Source organism: Azolla caroliniana, unplaced genomic scaffold (assembly GCF_043228905.1).
Source record: "Azolla caroliniana isolate FFs.n. ecotype wild unplaced genomic scaffold, voAzoCaro1.0.p SCAF_10, whole genome shotgun sequence".
NCBI classification, from domain to species: Eukaryota; Viridiplantae; Streptophyta; class Polypodiopsida; order Salviniales; family Salviniaceae; genus Azolla; species Azolla caroliniana.
The window spans coordinates 20,206,575-20,222,037 of record NW_028230445.1 but is presented as its reverse complement, the minus strand read 5'-3'; the positions used below and the strand labels follow the sequence as shown (position 1 = coordinate 20,222,037).

The window sequence follows — 15,463 nt, the reverse complement described above, 5'->3', positions numbered from 1 at the left end:
TAGACTTAGCTGACCCAATCACAAACCAATAGCTTCACCTTCACCTTCACCTTCACCTTCAAACAATGACCATTGTGGAACAAACACTTGTTGAATGGCATGTAGAAACCAAGGAGCCTATACATTTTCCTTCTACAACACTAAAAGGGCAGAAAAACGGAAAGCCAAAAAGAAGAATGAAAGAGCATGCATCAACATTTGAGATGCCCTTACGAAACTATGGAAGTTCCCATATCTCAACACATTCAAGATTCATGATAATCAAAGATTACCCAAATGCATAGCAATGACATACATATTACTTCTTGTTTAGTAGTTTGATAATTAGCTGAGAGAATTAGGAGATAGCAATTCAACTTACAAATGAGAGGTCAGAAAATTCACTCACCATGATCAATGGACTCAAACTAGGGCCCAACTATAGTTGGTGAGAATATGTTCACTGTGGAAAAGACGGTGAAAGGTGATGATTTACCATGATCCATGTCTTTCTCAAAAGGACAGTGTAAGTAACACTAGGTTCGATAAACTACAATGAAGAACTTGCCTCGCCACAAAGGTATGGATCCCCATGCAGATATCAATGTTAAAAAGAAGAGTGGAATTTCAAACCCCACAGAAAATAGGATGGAACTCACCATTTTCATTGATTACAAAATCAAGGATTCAAAATGTAACCTTTTTAAAAAGAAATAGCCACGACAACACAATAAAAAGTGAATTATGCACTTGTTTATTGCCTCCTGCCACTTATCTTCACCGTATTGACTACTTGTGGTGGTACATGGAGATTCAATGATTTATAGAATTTAGTACAGCTTAGCACGATCACTTGGGTAAGAACTTATTTAGAAACCCTTGAGAAACGGAAGCCTGAGTTGATCACATATAATTGAACAAAAAAGTAAATATAATAGAATTCATGAACCTCAACATAAACAGATCGCACGGAGTTACAAACCATATTAAGTCAAGTTGGAATGTAAGCTATAAAGCCATGTGTAGGAAAATCACAAGAACTCCCGAGGATCAGTCACATAGCCCTTCAAGGCTGATGCTGCAGCAGTATAAGGAGATGCAAGATAAACTTGAGACTCTTTATGACCCATTCTTCCTGGGAAGTTCCTATTCGTTGTAGACACACAAACCTGTAATACAAAACACATTAACACCCTAAGAACTAGATTCATATCAGTTGTACATGCTACACATTTAACAAAAAAGTATATTGAACGTCAATTCTATTCTTTGTAGACAAAATTGTTGTTCAAACCCCATTATGAAATCCTATGACCAAAAATAGAAATTTCATCCTTCAAATGCTAAATATTTAGCTAATGAAAATAAACTTTGAATATTCACCTGAGGTTCATTCATGCGTGCATAAGTATCTCTTGGGCCACCTAAACAAGCTGCACATGATGGACTGGCCGGGGTCTCACAACCAGCTGCTTCAAAAACCTCAGCACATGTCTTGCCATCAGCTCCTGGTACTGGCATCGTGTACACATCCATCCAGACCTGGCAAGAGAAACTGTGTATATATACGGCAATCTTGTGCGTGCGTGCCCACATGTGTAGGTATAATATGCATACACTCTGTGAAACATATGCGATATTTTGGATTGCACTCCTACATCATATCCATCTTGTGGAAACAGAAAAAAGAGCCAACACAAACTTTCTTTCCAACTTTGTTCCAAAAAACAGATCACATTGTTTTCAATGACTGGAGACTGTCAATTCCCCTTTTCCCCATAGCAGGAAGCCTCGTTTTCCACAACCATATACTTGAAGACAATCATTTTTCTCTAGAAGGTACATCCAAATTAATTTAGTAAATAAAAAACCTTTTTCTTTATTCACACTTGGACATGACTGTGGTGGAAAAGAATATACTAATTCAAATTGATACCATTAGATTAAATAAGGAAAAAATGCACACCATCCCCACAATATTGCTTCATAGGAAGACAACCCCTCTAGGACTCCCTCCTTTTACATTCCTCGCAGGATGATCTGCCAATTGTGCCATTGTGATGTGGAAGCAAAGGAGCACTATGTTTGCAATTGTCCTGTTTTTATGAAATGAGAGGCTATTTTTTATGAAAATAACACTCACTGCCTCTTCAAACAAGGCTTTGGCCCACTTTTCTTGGTAATGGAATACAAAGACCAAGGATGATTGGGATTGTTCTCACTAGAAATCAAGAGAAATAGGAAAACGTTATTGAAGAACAATACAGCCACAAAACCTCATCAGCAAATAACCATCACAGCCTTCTTTAGCACTGTCACCTCATTGTTTCAAATACCATGGAGTTAACACACCTAGCCACCACACGTGGAAATACTATGAATTTAAGAACATGTGCCACTTGACCACGACTTAAAGATACGATATTACAGCTATAGTATTTTATGCATGTGTGGTGCAACCTCTACATCAATAGTGTTTAATGCATGAGAGGTGCATCGATCAAATAGTAAGGCTTGGAGAGGTAGTATTTTTGCAAGGGATACAGAAAATACATTAGGAATTTCTATACCATCATATATGGTTTTAGAGGACACTCCTGTACTCTGTAATGCTTCTAGAAACTAGAAGAAGGAAAATAGAGTTGTATGCCCTTCAAAGAGTTTACAGGTACATACATATTGAAAGTTAATGCTCTGAAATTGCCTCCCAAATGCTGCATGGGAAAATTCGTAAAAGCAAATTCCTTTTATCCAGCTGGGTCCAAGACATCCGGAAATGCTTTGCAAGATCAAATGGTTAAGAATAATTGGATAGTGCATGGAGGAAAAGCAAGGGGACACGAATCCATGTTTTGATCAGCTAAATCAGAAGCCCCAGACATGAAATTGAGAACAGCCCAACACAGCTCTAAGTTTTGAGTACTATTGCAACAAAATTATACTCAATATTTGGGAAAATTACTACGGATAGCTGGATAATGCCAGAGAGACTGAGGAATGCCATCACACTGATTTCCAGAAAATTCACAAAAGACTGTACTAGCTTGCAAAAACTCCTAATGAGGACATCATGCACAACACTAAGAATGCTCTTTGCTCGTCTCCTTGACCACAACTAAACCCACGGAAGATCCAAACTGGAAATTAAGATTTTAGCTTGATTTTCCATTTCAGCTTTCGCTTTTTCTATTTTTAGAATGGCACACGCAAATCAAGAAATAGTCCATATTTTTATAGAAAAAATATAATCTGAACTAATCTTCGTCTCTCTTAGAGATCAAAGTTTTATGGCGCATGACAGTTGTCCGCCAAGGTGCTTGCTTACAGACCACAATTTAGAATCCTAGAATCCACAGCCAAGAGTTCCCGAGCTATGCTGAGAGAGCAGAAGTTTTCATGTAGTTAGCACTGTGTACACACTATTTCCATAATTGCCATTGATTCATTACATTCAAGATACCTTACCCCTGTTGCTATTCCTAGTTCATGAATTATAAGAGATTGCTGCCAGTGTCTCTAGAATTATCATCTTTTGAAGGACATATATATACATATATATATATAGAAGATATGTACTGACAAAGAAGTATTCTCGACACATCTTCTGGGGCAGAGAGGTTCATGTGAGTAACAATTATGTGTACATATAATTTCCACAACAAGCATTGATTCGTTTCATTAAGATTACCTTTTCCTCTGCTTCTATTTCTAGGTCACGAATTATCAGGGATTGTTGCTAGTGTCTCTATAATTATCATCTTTTCAAGGATAAATATACTGACAAAGAAGCATTATTGACACACACACACCTTCTGGGTAGCAGGGACCAAAAATGTTGGCACCTTCACTGACTGGCCCTGTGATCAAAGTATGATGGGTCAATACACATATTACACAAGTACAGAAGAACCAAGGAAATGATCAATAATGGTAATGTTATAAATACATACAGCGGCATGCAATAACTTGGCTGCTGCCAGGAAGTCTTCAGTCTTTCCACCTGTGCATGAACCAATATATACTCTGTCAATCTTTGTATCTTTGCACTCTCTTGCTAGAGCTCGGTTATCTGGAGAATGAGGCTGTCAGCAACATAGAACAAAATTTACTACACAATGAGCTTAAATAGTGTTTCTCCCACAAACAATATCACCCACAAGCAAGTATACCTTAGCAACAACAGGCTCTAGCTTGGAAACATTGAATTTGTACTCTTCGATAAAGCTGGATTTACATATCAGATTAAGATACTTCAGTGAAATACTAACTTTTCAGTTAATGATCCCATGGAAGATGTTTAGCCATATAATTACCTTGCAGCAGCATCACTATACACAGGCTCAAATGGTTGGGAATTCTTTCCCTGAATGTCACATGTATTCAGACAAGATCAACAAATAATGTGATGTTTCAGTAAGTTTCAGACAAGAAAACAGAGCTGTGTATTAGTAGTACAGAAAATGCAACAAAATTGTCTCAACACCTAACTCTAAAGATAATAAACCTCAAGTTTTGGGTGTGTTTCAGTAATGTATTTTATAATGATTGCCTCAATGTTTTAGGAATTTGATGTTTAATGTAGACCTCAGTCATGTGCATGTTTCCTGGAAGTCCTTTTATAATACAGACCTCAAGATAGTTAAAAGTAACTTGATCAGCAGCAATTACACCATTCTTCCCACCCGCTTCAACAACCATGTTACAAAGGGTCATTCGATCTTCCATCTGAATTGTATAGCCAGAAAATCTCTGAATCAACAGTACTAACAAAATCTTGAAGAAAAACACTATAAAACAACTCTATGCACCTATTTATCTTTAAGTGAATGAACTTAACCAATGCACACAACTTTGACGCTCATAAATGGGGATGGATGAACTATACAAGCTTACCGTCATATTGTCTACAACAGACCCAGAGAACTCCATTGCCTTGTATGTAGCACCTGAAACTGATATTTCACCAATTATCTGCAATTTTCATAAAAGAGAAAGAGGAAGAAATACTAAGACACAACAACGAGTACAATATATTGTTATCTTTCACGCTTGGACTAACAGAAGTAATCAGCATGTTAAGGAAAGAGAGCATGCCAATGCAAAAATTGTGGCAAACCTGCAAAATTAAATCCTTTGCCTGCAAATACTTAGGCATCTCTCCATCCAAAATAAATTTCAGTGTTGGAGGAACCTGGAAAATTAGCAGTCCTTTAGCTTAATCCTCAAACTCAACAATAAGAAGTCTCAGTGTGTTCATCTGGTAAGGTGTCTGCGTGATATGATATAGAAAAAGAAATATTATATTGATGATTATAAAGAAACCAATACAGCCAATGAGACCCGAAACTGTTACTATTGTGATACCATATGATATCTCAACAATATTTGTAAGATGTACCATAACATACAACATGACCTACTAAGTAAATAAAAACTCCACCATGATAGTAGACACTGAATGAGACTTATCGACAGTTGTGTGATGCATCTCTAAAAGACCAAAATGAGTGAAACCTTATCAAAGATAGCAGTTGTTAATGTTGTCTTCTCAAAGGTAACGACAAAGAAAAAGGTAAGATACTTAAAACTTCCCAAAAACTCTCAAGTTAACTCTTTCCAAAGACTAGAATATAGCTTAAGGGCCTCAAATTCCAGCACTTTCAGGAAACCTTCTATCCACCATCCCTCTCAACTATTCAAAGGTCTACAGATCTGCCCATTTGTTCTTCCTTCCCACAGAAATAATATAACGGGAAAATTCCAAAACACCAGTCTCTTTATGTGCTTGTCAAGATGTCAAACATTCTTTCATATTTGCCTAACACCACACCTTTTGCTTAATCAAATGATTAAGCAATGGATCACTAATTAATCGACAATTATTAAGCATATCTCTTAAGGAAGGCACTTACTCAAATTAAACCAAGTTACTTACTAAAGGTAGATTAATTAGCAGCACATTACTTTATGCAAAACCATAATTGATGACCAGATCTTGATTCACATTACTTGCATAGTGCCAAGATCTCCATTATTCAGTAGCATATTACTTATAGTTGAAGTGTTCAACTTTGGCATTTTTGGAATAATAATACAAACGTGTGACCTTTGAGAGAGTACAGATGTCTGTAACATTTTGACAATGTACCCTAAAAGAAATTCCAAAATATTAAGGAAAATCTGAGTACAAACAAGTGAAAAAAACAGCGAGTTCTTATATACCTTCACAAGCAGTTTTCCTGTTCCCATTATAAACCCTGCATCTGTATTACCAATACCAGTGGCGAATTGTCCAAACGCTCCAGCAGTACAAGTATGAGAATCAGTACCAAAAAGAACCTAACATAAATATTGCTCTCAGAATTAATTCTGACAGAAGAAACCATTGCAAATAATAGCAGATGCAGGGATGCTTATAAACCTCGCCTGGCCTGCAGTGGCCTTCTTGTGCCAACGCAACATGACAAACCCCCTTATAATCTGGATTTACCTGTTCATTGAGAAGAACTGTGATCACGTACACATTATGAAATGAACACGATGCTAACCTCTACCCTTGGTAGAAAATACACACCTTGAAGTTGCTTAGGTCTTTTATATCATAAAAGTACTTAATGTTTTGCTCATGTGCAAAATCTCTCAGTATGTCTACATTTCTATTTGCCCGCTCATCTGCTGTGAAAATGTAATGATCTGGAATAATGACAATCTTCTCAGCATCCCAAACCTGATCCAGATATAAAACAACAAGGAATGTAATCTTCATAAATGGTCTGTCCCAAGTTATAAACGAAAGGGAAAACTCTAATAACTAAAATCAGATTTTTAAAAATTAATTTTCTTTAATTTCAACATTTATGTATATATGCTTGGTCACCAGTGGGGCTCATAATTACAAAATTAGATTGAAATTAGCAAATTAGAAAAAAGAAACTAAAGAGAAAGCAAGTCAAATTTTAATTAAATCTTATCGTTAGCCAAATTCATATCCGAGTATTGTTAAACTAATCTTCAAAATCTTGCATACAATTTTTAAATGCATAAATATGAGCTTAATAGGCGCTGAACTTGGAACAAGCATATATAGATCTTTTTGAGAATAATGATGCATACTTTTTCAGGTTCTGTTACAGTATAGGCATATTTCAACAATTTTCTATAAGGTAAACCCACTTACTTTGGCGTCAGATCCAAACTCGTTTTTAAAGATCCCAATGGTTCCTGGCCCACAGACATCATGTGTCATTAAAATGTCTGTAGTGACCCATGTATTTTCACCTGGTGTCAAGCTTCCCTTCTTACTAGCCCGAGCAAGTATTTTCTCTGTCATTGTCATTGTTTTCTTCACCTACAATTCCATTTAAAAAAGTCAGAAATAAAAATGTGTAATGATGTATTCTTCGCAGTTTACTTGTAAGCTCTCCTATTTGCTACATGTGGTCCTTCAGAAGAGAAAATACACTTGCACATTGTCCAATCCGGAAATTAAACCGTTACTCAATTTGATATCTTTAAATCAAAATATTTATTGCATGATCATTCCAACTTTATTTTTGAAACAAAAAATTATACTCCATTAAGGTATTCGATAATGTCATTTATAGGTAAACAAAAATCTTTCATATGAGAAAATGGATAGACAATTTGTAAAAGGTCATATGTTTAATACAATAACAGACAGACAAGTAAAGCCTGTCAATATTCCTTCCAAGAAACAATAGGAGTTTACCGAGATATTTTAGCCCATGCTGTACATGAAGAACCGCACATATCACAAGCACATGAATCCATTGAAGATGTATACTTTTACAGATAAATGAAAGTAGCAAAACAAACTTAGAGCGTAGTGAAACATGTATATCCATAATCCACTTTCTCCTTATTAACCATCATTGAATTATGCTTGAGATGAGAGTGAGAGTTAAGAAGATTCAGCACAGTATACTGATCGGTGCCAAAGCTTGGCAACTCTGTAAGTATTTCTTTATTAATTCAAATAGAATTAGAACATTATGACAAGAAGAAACATAACATAACATGCTAACATGCCAAAAACTGACATTATTGATGGACCCTGCAAACATGTTAGAATAGTTGGTTTGCATGCTAAACCTCCAAACACATCCAATAACCTTAAAGTTAAGGATAATCACATAGCTAATCTCTCGCAAGAAATAACAGGCATGTGACATTAAACAATAAATGCAATAATTCATGTTTAATGAAACATCCATTTTTTCAGCATCCGGAACATTTATTTTGCCATTTATTCTACATAAAAAAACATTCATTTTCAAGGAAAACGACATTTATCATTCGGTTGGTAAGGAGACAAAACGATATCCTTGACCTGGAAGCTTGTGAATTAGTTAATGGTGAATAACGATGTTCAATGTCTTTATATATAGTGTACAAGGGAAACAACAAACATTGTTATGAAGAGGTTGGCTTGAGAGCAACAAAGTGTACAAATGGTAGAAAAATCAAAAGCAGAGGCAAGCAACTCGGAGGCTTACCGTGCCAGTCGTTGCCGGGGACCGCTCCTGAGTACTAGGGGGAGAAGCGACAGCCACGACGCCCGAATTTCGCCTCCTCCCGTGAATCTGGACAGGATCCCGGGGCTTCCACATAGGCATTGGCGTGGATGAGAATGAAGAGGAAGAAGAAAACACTCTTGCAATTCCATGGTGACCCTGCACATTCTAAATTTAGAACAAATGAAATAAGAAGAACCACCTCTCTCTCTCTCTCTCTCTCTCTCTCTTGCTCTTGTATCCGAATCTGAATTTTCAATTCTAATTCTCATTCAGAAAAAGGAAGAAGAGCCTCTCTATCTCTCTCTCTCTCTCATGAGTGAGAATTGAGAAGACGGAATTCAGAAAGAGAGTCGGAAGAGAGAGAGAGAGAGAGAGAGAGAGAGAGAGAGAGATGCCTGAGGGGATGAAGCACAGGAGATCGTGGCGTCCATAGCGATGAGCGGAGAGGACAGAAATTTAGGGTTTTGGCGAAGGAAGAAGAGAGAGAAGAGTGTATGGAAAGAATCTGTAGATATATATATATATGTATGTATGTATGTATGGAAGAGTGATAATAAATCCTGAGAATTATCAGAAAAGAAAGAAAAGAGAGAAAAAGAAGACGATGATGAAGAAAGAAAGATAGATAGATAGATAGGAGCATATTTCTCTGGTGGGAATGAATGAATGTCCGGGGAAGGGAATAAAAATATGTGGTGGGGTGAAATTAGGGTTTTCTTCTTCCTTTTTTACCCGCCCAGAGAAGTTCCGTTCGAACCGAAATGAGAAGTTCCAAGGAAAAAAGAAAACCGATAAAATCTTCTTCAGAAAACCCACTTCATGGTATTCGGGAGCAAACTGGAGCGATTGTCATCCCCTGACCTTACTGACTGACATTTGGTCTCTAGGATCACCCTAGCTGGGGTGGTGGCGGCCTCGTGTTTTAGACCCTAATTAATGGCTTCGTTCACTACCAATTGGTCTGTTCTCTGGCCATCCGTAAACCACCTTCCGTTCAATCCTACCAACTGATGGTCCATCATGTGTAGCTCCACCCTCCCTATACAAGTTGTGGCCAAAACCCCGGCCCTTCTTCATGTTCGCTCAAAGGGGGCGGGGGATGTAGAGAACTTCCCAAGCTCACCACACTCATATGCAAGACCAATTTATGTGAAAGCAAGTGATCAATGTTCAACTCTGTTTAGCCAAACCCTGATCACTTCTCTCCTATTTGCATGTGCTCCGATTATTAGAAGCGGGGTTAGTTTTCTATTGTGTGTAATCACTCTACTCGTGTAAGTGTTTAGTGCTTGAGCTTACTATGGCATCAGTGAGCCATAATAAGCTTTCGAGAGAGGCAAGTGAGAGTTTGTGAAGCTAGCAGCTTGGGAGTGCTTGACAACCACCATTGCCCCACTTGCTATCAATATGGTATACAATGGTATGAGCTCCTTCGCCTACGATATCAACACAAAGACAAAACTCCGCATCTATGAAGATGCACACTCAGGGAGTATATGTTGGGTTTCCTACCAAAAAACAAGAAATGGTATGACTTGCAAAGCTTGAGCTAAAGTTGTCCAATATGTATATATTATGACAAATGACTTTGAGCATGGATTGGACTTCTAATCTAACAATAAGTTGCCTAGTTCACTCTTAAAGTTGACCTCACAAAGAGATGTCGTACTCATAATAACTAACACTTATTCAAATGCTATTTTGGAGGAACAATCGAAAGCTTGATAACAACTACACCAGTCTCCAGACAAAGGAGATTATAGCGCGCACAAAAAATATTGGCATCTCTGCAAATTTTTCATCTATGCACTCGAAGTCAAATTGATGCACATCACATGTTATTATACATTACGGACCGCCAAGTCCAATGGCCACATAAAAAAACATAATGGGCAGAAGGTGAGGTGTTGAATCTAATCTGAGAGCAATCTATATCTCGCAAATCCATATGCATTACTTCTAAGACCAATGATGGTGTTGTGTCCATCATTCATGTGAACATGGGCGATCGGGATCGGACGGCTGCATGGCCATCGATTGAGACTCCAGCCCAAATAAAAGAAATGATCTAATTGAATTGGTGGGGTTGTAGAGGGGTATTTTTTGGTAATAACAGGAAATCCCGGGGATGGATGCATTCTGTGTGAGAGGAGGGGCACTGCAGGAATTTGTGAAAACATAGGGTTTTCTTTGATGGGCAAATTGATTCCTTTGGATATGTATGTCTGTATGTGATCTTCGAAGCGACAGGCAGAACTCTGTCTGTGAGAAGCCATGGTTTCTCTCGGTCTTCCTCCCCATGTCTCATTAGTGCCCTCTTCATCCTCCTCCCCCTCCTCCTCCTCCTCCTCTTCTTCTTCTTCTTCAAGCTTTCATGGATCCTTCAGAATGCCATCCAAAACCTCCTTTTTGGCTTATACTAAACGACCCATCACATCTTCTTCTTCTTCTTCAACAAGGAGGTCTTCTTCACATGACAATTTCAAGGTTTCCTCATCTATCCAAGCAACTCAGGCCCCTTCTTCTCCTCCTCAGAAACTAGTTTCGCAATCAGAAGTGATGGGCCTTCTTCTTCGGCAACGGATTGTGTTCCTCGGTTGTAGTTTGGATGATTTCTCTGCAGATGCCATCATCAGTCAGCTCCTTCTTCTCGATGCTCAAGATACTCAGAAAGACATCAGACTCTTCATCAATAGTTCTGGTGGTACCATCAGGTCTTATATATATTTATTCTATATGCGTCATCATTATCGTATTCTTCTTTGTGATTCTAGTGAAAACAGGGTGTTTTCGCTTTCTTCTTCTCTGTGAACTAGTAAACGAGAGTATCTTTGCTTCTTCTTCCCGCTTTTTTCTTTCCTCTTCTTCATTAAAATCAGACTTTGCTTTGTTTCTTCTTCATTTCGTTCAGAATTTAGCTCAATAAAAGTATATGTCATTTTGGTTGTAACATAGGAATGATTGCTAGCATTTATTTGTGTTTGATTCTTAGTATTGCATTGCCCCCTCCATAAAATTTGAACTTATAGGAGATAGAAACTTATATTAGAAGAGCTCTAGCAAAATATATACTGTGGCTATGAACTAATGATATAATATAATTGGCTATTGTTGATTCTATACTTTATGCCCATTCTTTGATCAAAAACACCTTCCATGTATTATGAAAGAGTGAATGAGATATGGGAACGCCCCTGTGTTTACTTATAGTATAACACTAAATTTATACCTAATTAGTATCGCAAGAGCTTCATGAACACCACAAGTACATTCAACAAAAATGGTTAGATATAAAACATTAAGTACGATATTAATGTGGATACCAATATCGTAACTAAGGAAAACATGCTATTAAAATGTAAAACAAAAGCAATATAAATTCAACAGCCAAGAAACTCAATTGGTTGAGCATTGAGGGGAACAGAACAGCTACTGTGACACCTTTTGATGACTAGGAGTTGGCCTGATTCCAATTAAACTCAATGGGTTGACCATTAGGGGGCGTGTCAGATATAATCAATGATCAACCCCAAGTTGTCAATATTTCTAACATCATCATTTATAGTTTACCCTTTAAAAGTACAGTTTTCTGGGCAAAAAATGGGAAACCAGCGGTTCAAATACAGTGGTTCACTAGGCCAGGGTTTATGTGCACGACATATTGCAATTACCTGATCTATTGTAATCCCTTTGCAATGTCCTGGTTGGCAGCCCAATCTTGTAGCCCTTTATTGACTTGTAGCATTAGGAGTGATGGAGCCAAAGAAAGTTGTGATTGTTCTTTGTTGATGAGCTTGTGTGATTATATTGCTGTCCTGCGATGACTTCTCCCCGTATCGCTTGAGTTCTAGTAAGAACAGTCCCAGGCACTATGAGTTCTCATATTCCATTACCTTGCATACTGGGCCAAAGCCTTGATTAAAGTGGTAATGGCATTTCTGTCTTATTTCATAAAAAACAGTACAGCAGATAGCATAGTTTTCTTCAGATCCCACTCCCTGATGACACAACTTTCTGTCTTCCAGAGATGTGTGTGCATATGTGCATACTCAATCGCTAATCAATGATGTTGTAGGGATGATCAATGTTCTTTCGTTATTGAATTTGATAATATTTGTCTGGATCACTCTGTTCTACCGAACGTAGTTCATGTTGGATGGGGACAATCCAAGCTATATTGATAGGGGGTAGTGCATTTCTGCTTATGCTATGTGACTTGAACCATTCTAATGTTTCAGAATACCAAGAAACATCAACTCCGTGTTCAGCTAGTTGTTTTGATGACATAAGTGCCAACCTTGAATACCTTGTTTAGGCAGCTCCCAAAGCCGTTGGATATTGGTTCCTGATTGGATTAATGTATAGAAAGACTTGCTTCCTAGGTTTCTACTTTGTAGAGGTAATGGTGTCTCAAACATATCAAATAGACTGTACATGTGCACATTGTCTTTCAAGAGCACCAAAGGTTGCATATCCATGACAAAGTCAAGCGCAGGCATCCTTCTCATGGATATGCAACCTTTGAATATTACTCCAATGTATGTGTAGGATTATGTGTGCGCCACCTTTTCCTCTTCCAAAAAGAACTCTGGTTCTGATCTCATTATCCATGCTTGAAATACCATTACTTTAGTTTTATCCAGGTTTACTGACAAACCTTTATCCATACAGAATGATTTTAAAGTGTCTAGATGTCTTTGTAGTCCCTCTTCTATCCACATAGTAGGGAAAACTTCTACATTTTGGCATATCTATTTGTGAATAGTGAAATCACCATCTTCGCCATTTAGATTGATTCTCAGTTGTCCTATCTCTTTCTGTGAGTATCATGATCTTGCCATTGCTTGATACTCTTTTCTACAGTGTTGTTTACGAAACAGAACAAATCTTGTAGTGTGTTATTGGCGAAGCAGCCGAAGTCTAACAAAACTGCTGATAGAAAGAGACCCATGGGAAGCCCGTTGATACCTGAACTCCAATGGAAATGAATAGTGTATCCAGTTTAATTTTTGCCAACTGACAGAAAGTGGGATCCATGTGATAGGTTGTGCATCAGGTGCACACTGACAGTCAACAAGTTCATCTACAAGAGACTACCAACAAAACACTCTGGAGGATACAGGGGTGCCCACAAGGAGGCAGAACACACACACACATGCAAGGGAAGAAGGGTAGAAATGAGACCAGCCATTGAGAGAATAGGAGAGTTCAGCTGATGTGGGATCCTAATGACATGAAGATTGACGTCATGTCATCACAGTTGTCATCTGTGACTCTTAACAACATGAAATCGTTTTTATTCATTTGAGTTTAACATTGTGCGATGAGTACACTGGCTTAAGTTTATACTGTTATTGACTCTTGAGCTGAAAACCCAAATATATGGATTTTCATTTTTCAGCAAAGATCTGAAAATGATGGATGTGTGCGTGTGTGTGTTATTCTTCTGTGCTGTTCAGCATTTTGTGGCTACATCCTTAAACACAAGAAATGGACTAAATAACTAAAACAGGATAAGATACGCATATACTGAAAATTTATGTATGTTGTATTTATGTATAAAACAATGCAAATGCAGTGCTGCGATGGGTGTATTTGATGCAATTCAGCTTTGCCGGGCCCCTGTTTCTACAATAGCCTTTGGATTCGCAGCCTCCACAGCAGCCATATTGTTGGCTGCAGGAACGAAAGGAAAACGGTTTGCAATGCCGAATTCGCGAATACTTTTGCATCAACCAATGGGTGGTGCAAGTGGTCAAGTCATGGATGTGGAAATCCAAGCTAAAGAGATTATGTATCACAAGAAGAATATGACCCGAATCCTCTCAGAGATTACTGGACGCACTTACGAACAAGTTGAGGATGACATTGATCGAGATAGGTATTTATCTCCACTCGAGGCTGTGGAATATGGCATCATCGATAGCGTCATTGATAAGGATACCATTATACCTATTTTGCCGGCTACCGAGAAAGTTAAGATGCGGTCGGAATATAGAGAAGCAGAGCAAGATCCTCTGAAGTTCTTGATTCCTGTTATTCCTGATGATGAGATATACTAGAGTATGCATTGGGTTGCCGTATTCAATATATACTGCTAATTATTCTTTTTTTAGTGTAAAAAATGAATACGTCAGCAAAATATACCCAACTTGTTGAGTAGTTCTCTTATAGATCGATCCTCACACATATTTTCTAGTATATGATTGTTTTGTTATTCAATACAAAAGGAAATAGTATCCTTTGATTGCATCATCTCTTAATATGCTCCTTTTGACTATACATCCTGTCCTTGGGATCTGATCTATTACAAAAGGATAGATGGTTTCCGAGCATTTCAACTTCAATCTGTATGTGCACTTACTGGTGATGAATACAGATCTCTCTCATTTTGATGCATTGCTCTATGTTGAAATGATTTTGGTGTGTGGTAAGGAATGCTCTTTTTAAAAGATCCTGAACATGATTGAACTCTTCAAATGGGCCTAATGGACAATGAGGTTTTTGGTTATGAAATGTGTCAAAGTATTCAGCGCATTACAGTGAATTAGACAGAATTCAGTACTATAAAATGGAGGTTGGTAGCATGGGTGGATGGTTCCATAGGGCATATTGGTATGCACTGGAAGAAAATAATCATTTGCATATTTGTAATAATGATATTTTGTAGGTTAGTAGGATTCATGTGCTAACATTTAAAGCACAATCTTAATGACTATCAATTTATTAGTATGAAGAAAAGAAGTGAACTCTTTTAAGCATAGACATCCAACCTGTTGTTATGACACGGATTTGAAAAATAGAATAATAAAATTGGTGAATATTGTGTTGCAGTGTATTGATTATGTTAAGTTTTGATGTAATAAAACCAACTCAATCAAGAATGTGTATGGATAGGTAGATAATAAAACACGTACTACATAGTTCTTTCCTGGCATTTTGGCATC

General features: G+C 37.6%; 2 protein-coding genes across 3 annotated transcripts; one reads left to right on the top strand and one right to left on the bottom strand.

Annotated features, from left to right (window-relative positions):
* Window positions 1–713: 713 nt before the first annotated feature.
* IIL1 (isopropyl malate isomerase large subunit 1) lies at window positions 714–9,008 on the bottom strand. 2 transcript variants are annotated; one of them, XM_087325654.1, is made up of 15 exons: window positions 8,912–9,008; window positions 8,496–8,672; window positions 7,157–7,327; window positions 6,554–6,706; window positions 6,401–6,469; window positions 6,202–6,318; window positions 5,096–5,170; window positions 4,873–4,950; window positions 4,609–4,704; window positions 4,293–4,342; window positions 4,149–4,203; window positions 3,930–4,061; window positions 3,789–3,836; window positions 1,363–1,521; window positions 714–1,148 (listed from the first exon to the last, which is right to left on the bottom strand). In XM_087325654.1, exons 1-15 carry the CDS (start codon window positions 8,945–8,947, stop codon window positions 1,011–1,013), a joined length of 1,554 nt encoding a protein of 517 aa, XP_087181780.1. In that variant the 5' UTR covers window positions 8,948–9,008; the 3' UTR covers window positions 714–1,010. The 2 variants fall into 2 exon arrangements, with proteins under 2 accessions (XP_087181780.1, XP_087181779.1); XM_087325653.1 differs by having other exon boundaries at window positions 8,496–8,681; window positions 8,912–9,005.
* A 1,745-nt stretch (window positions 9,009–10,753) lies between these two features.
* Window positions 10,754–14,923, top strand: CLPP4 (CLP protease P4). The gene is made up of 3 exons (XM_087325863.1): window positions 10,754–11,230; window positions 14,095–14,714; window positions 14,747–14,923. The coding sequence occupies exons 1-2, from the start codon at window positions 10,791–10,793 to the stop codon at window positions 14,576–14,578; spliced, it is 924 nt and encodes a 307-aa protein (XP_087181989.1). The 5' UTR covers window positions 10,754–10,790; the 3' UTR covers window positions 14,579–14,714; window positions 14,747–14,923.
* Window positions 14,924–15,463: the final 540 nt, after the last annotated feature.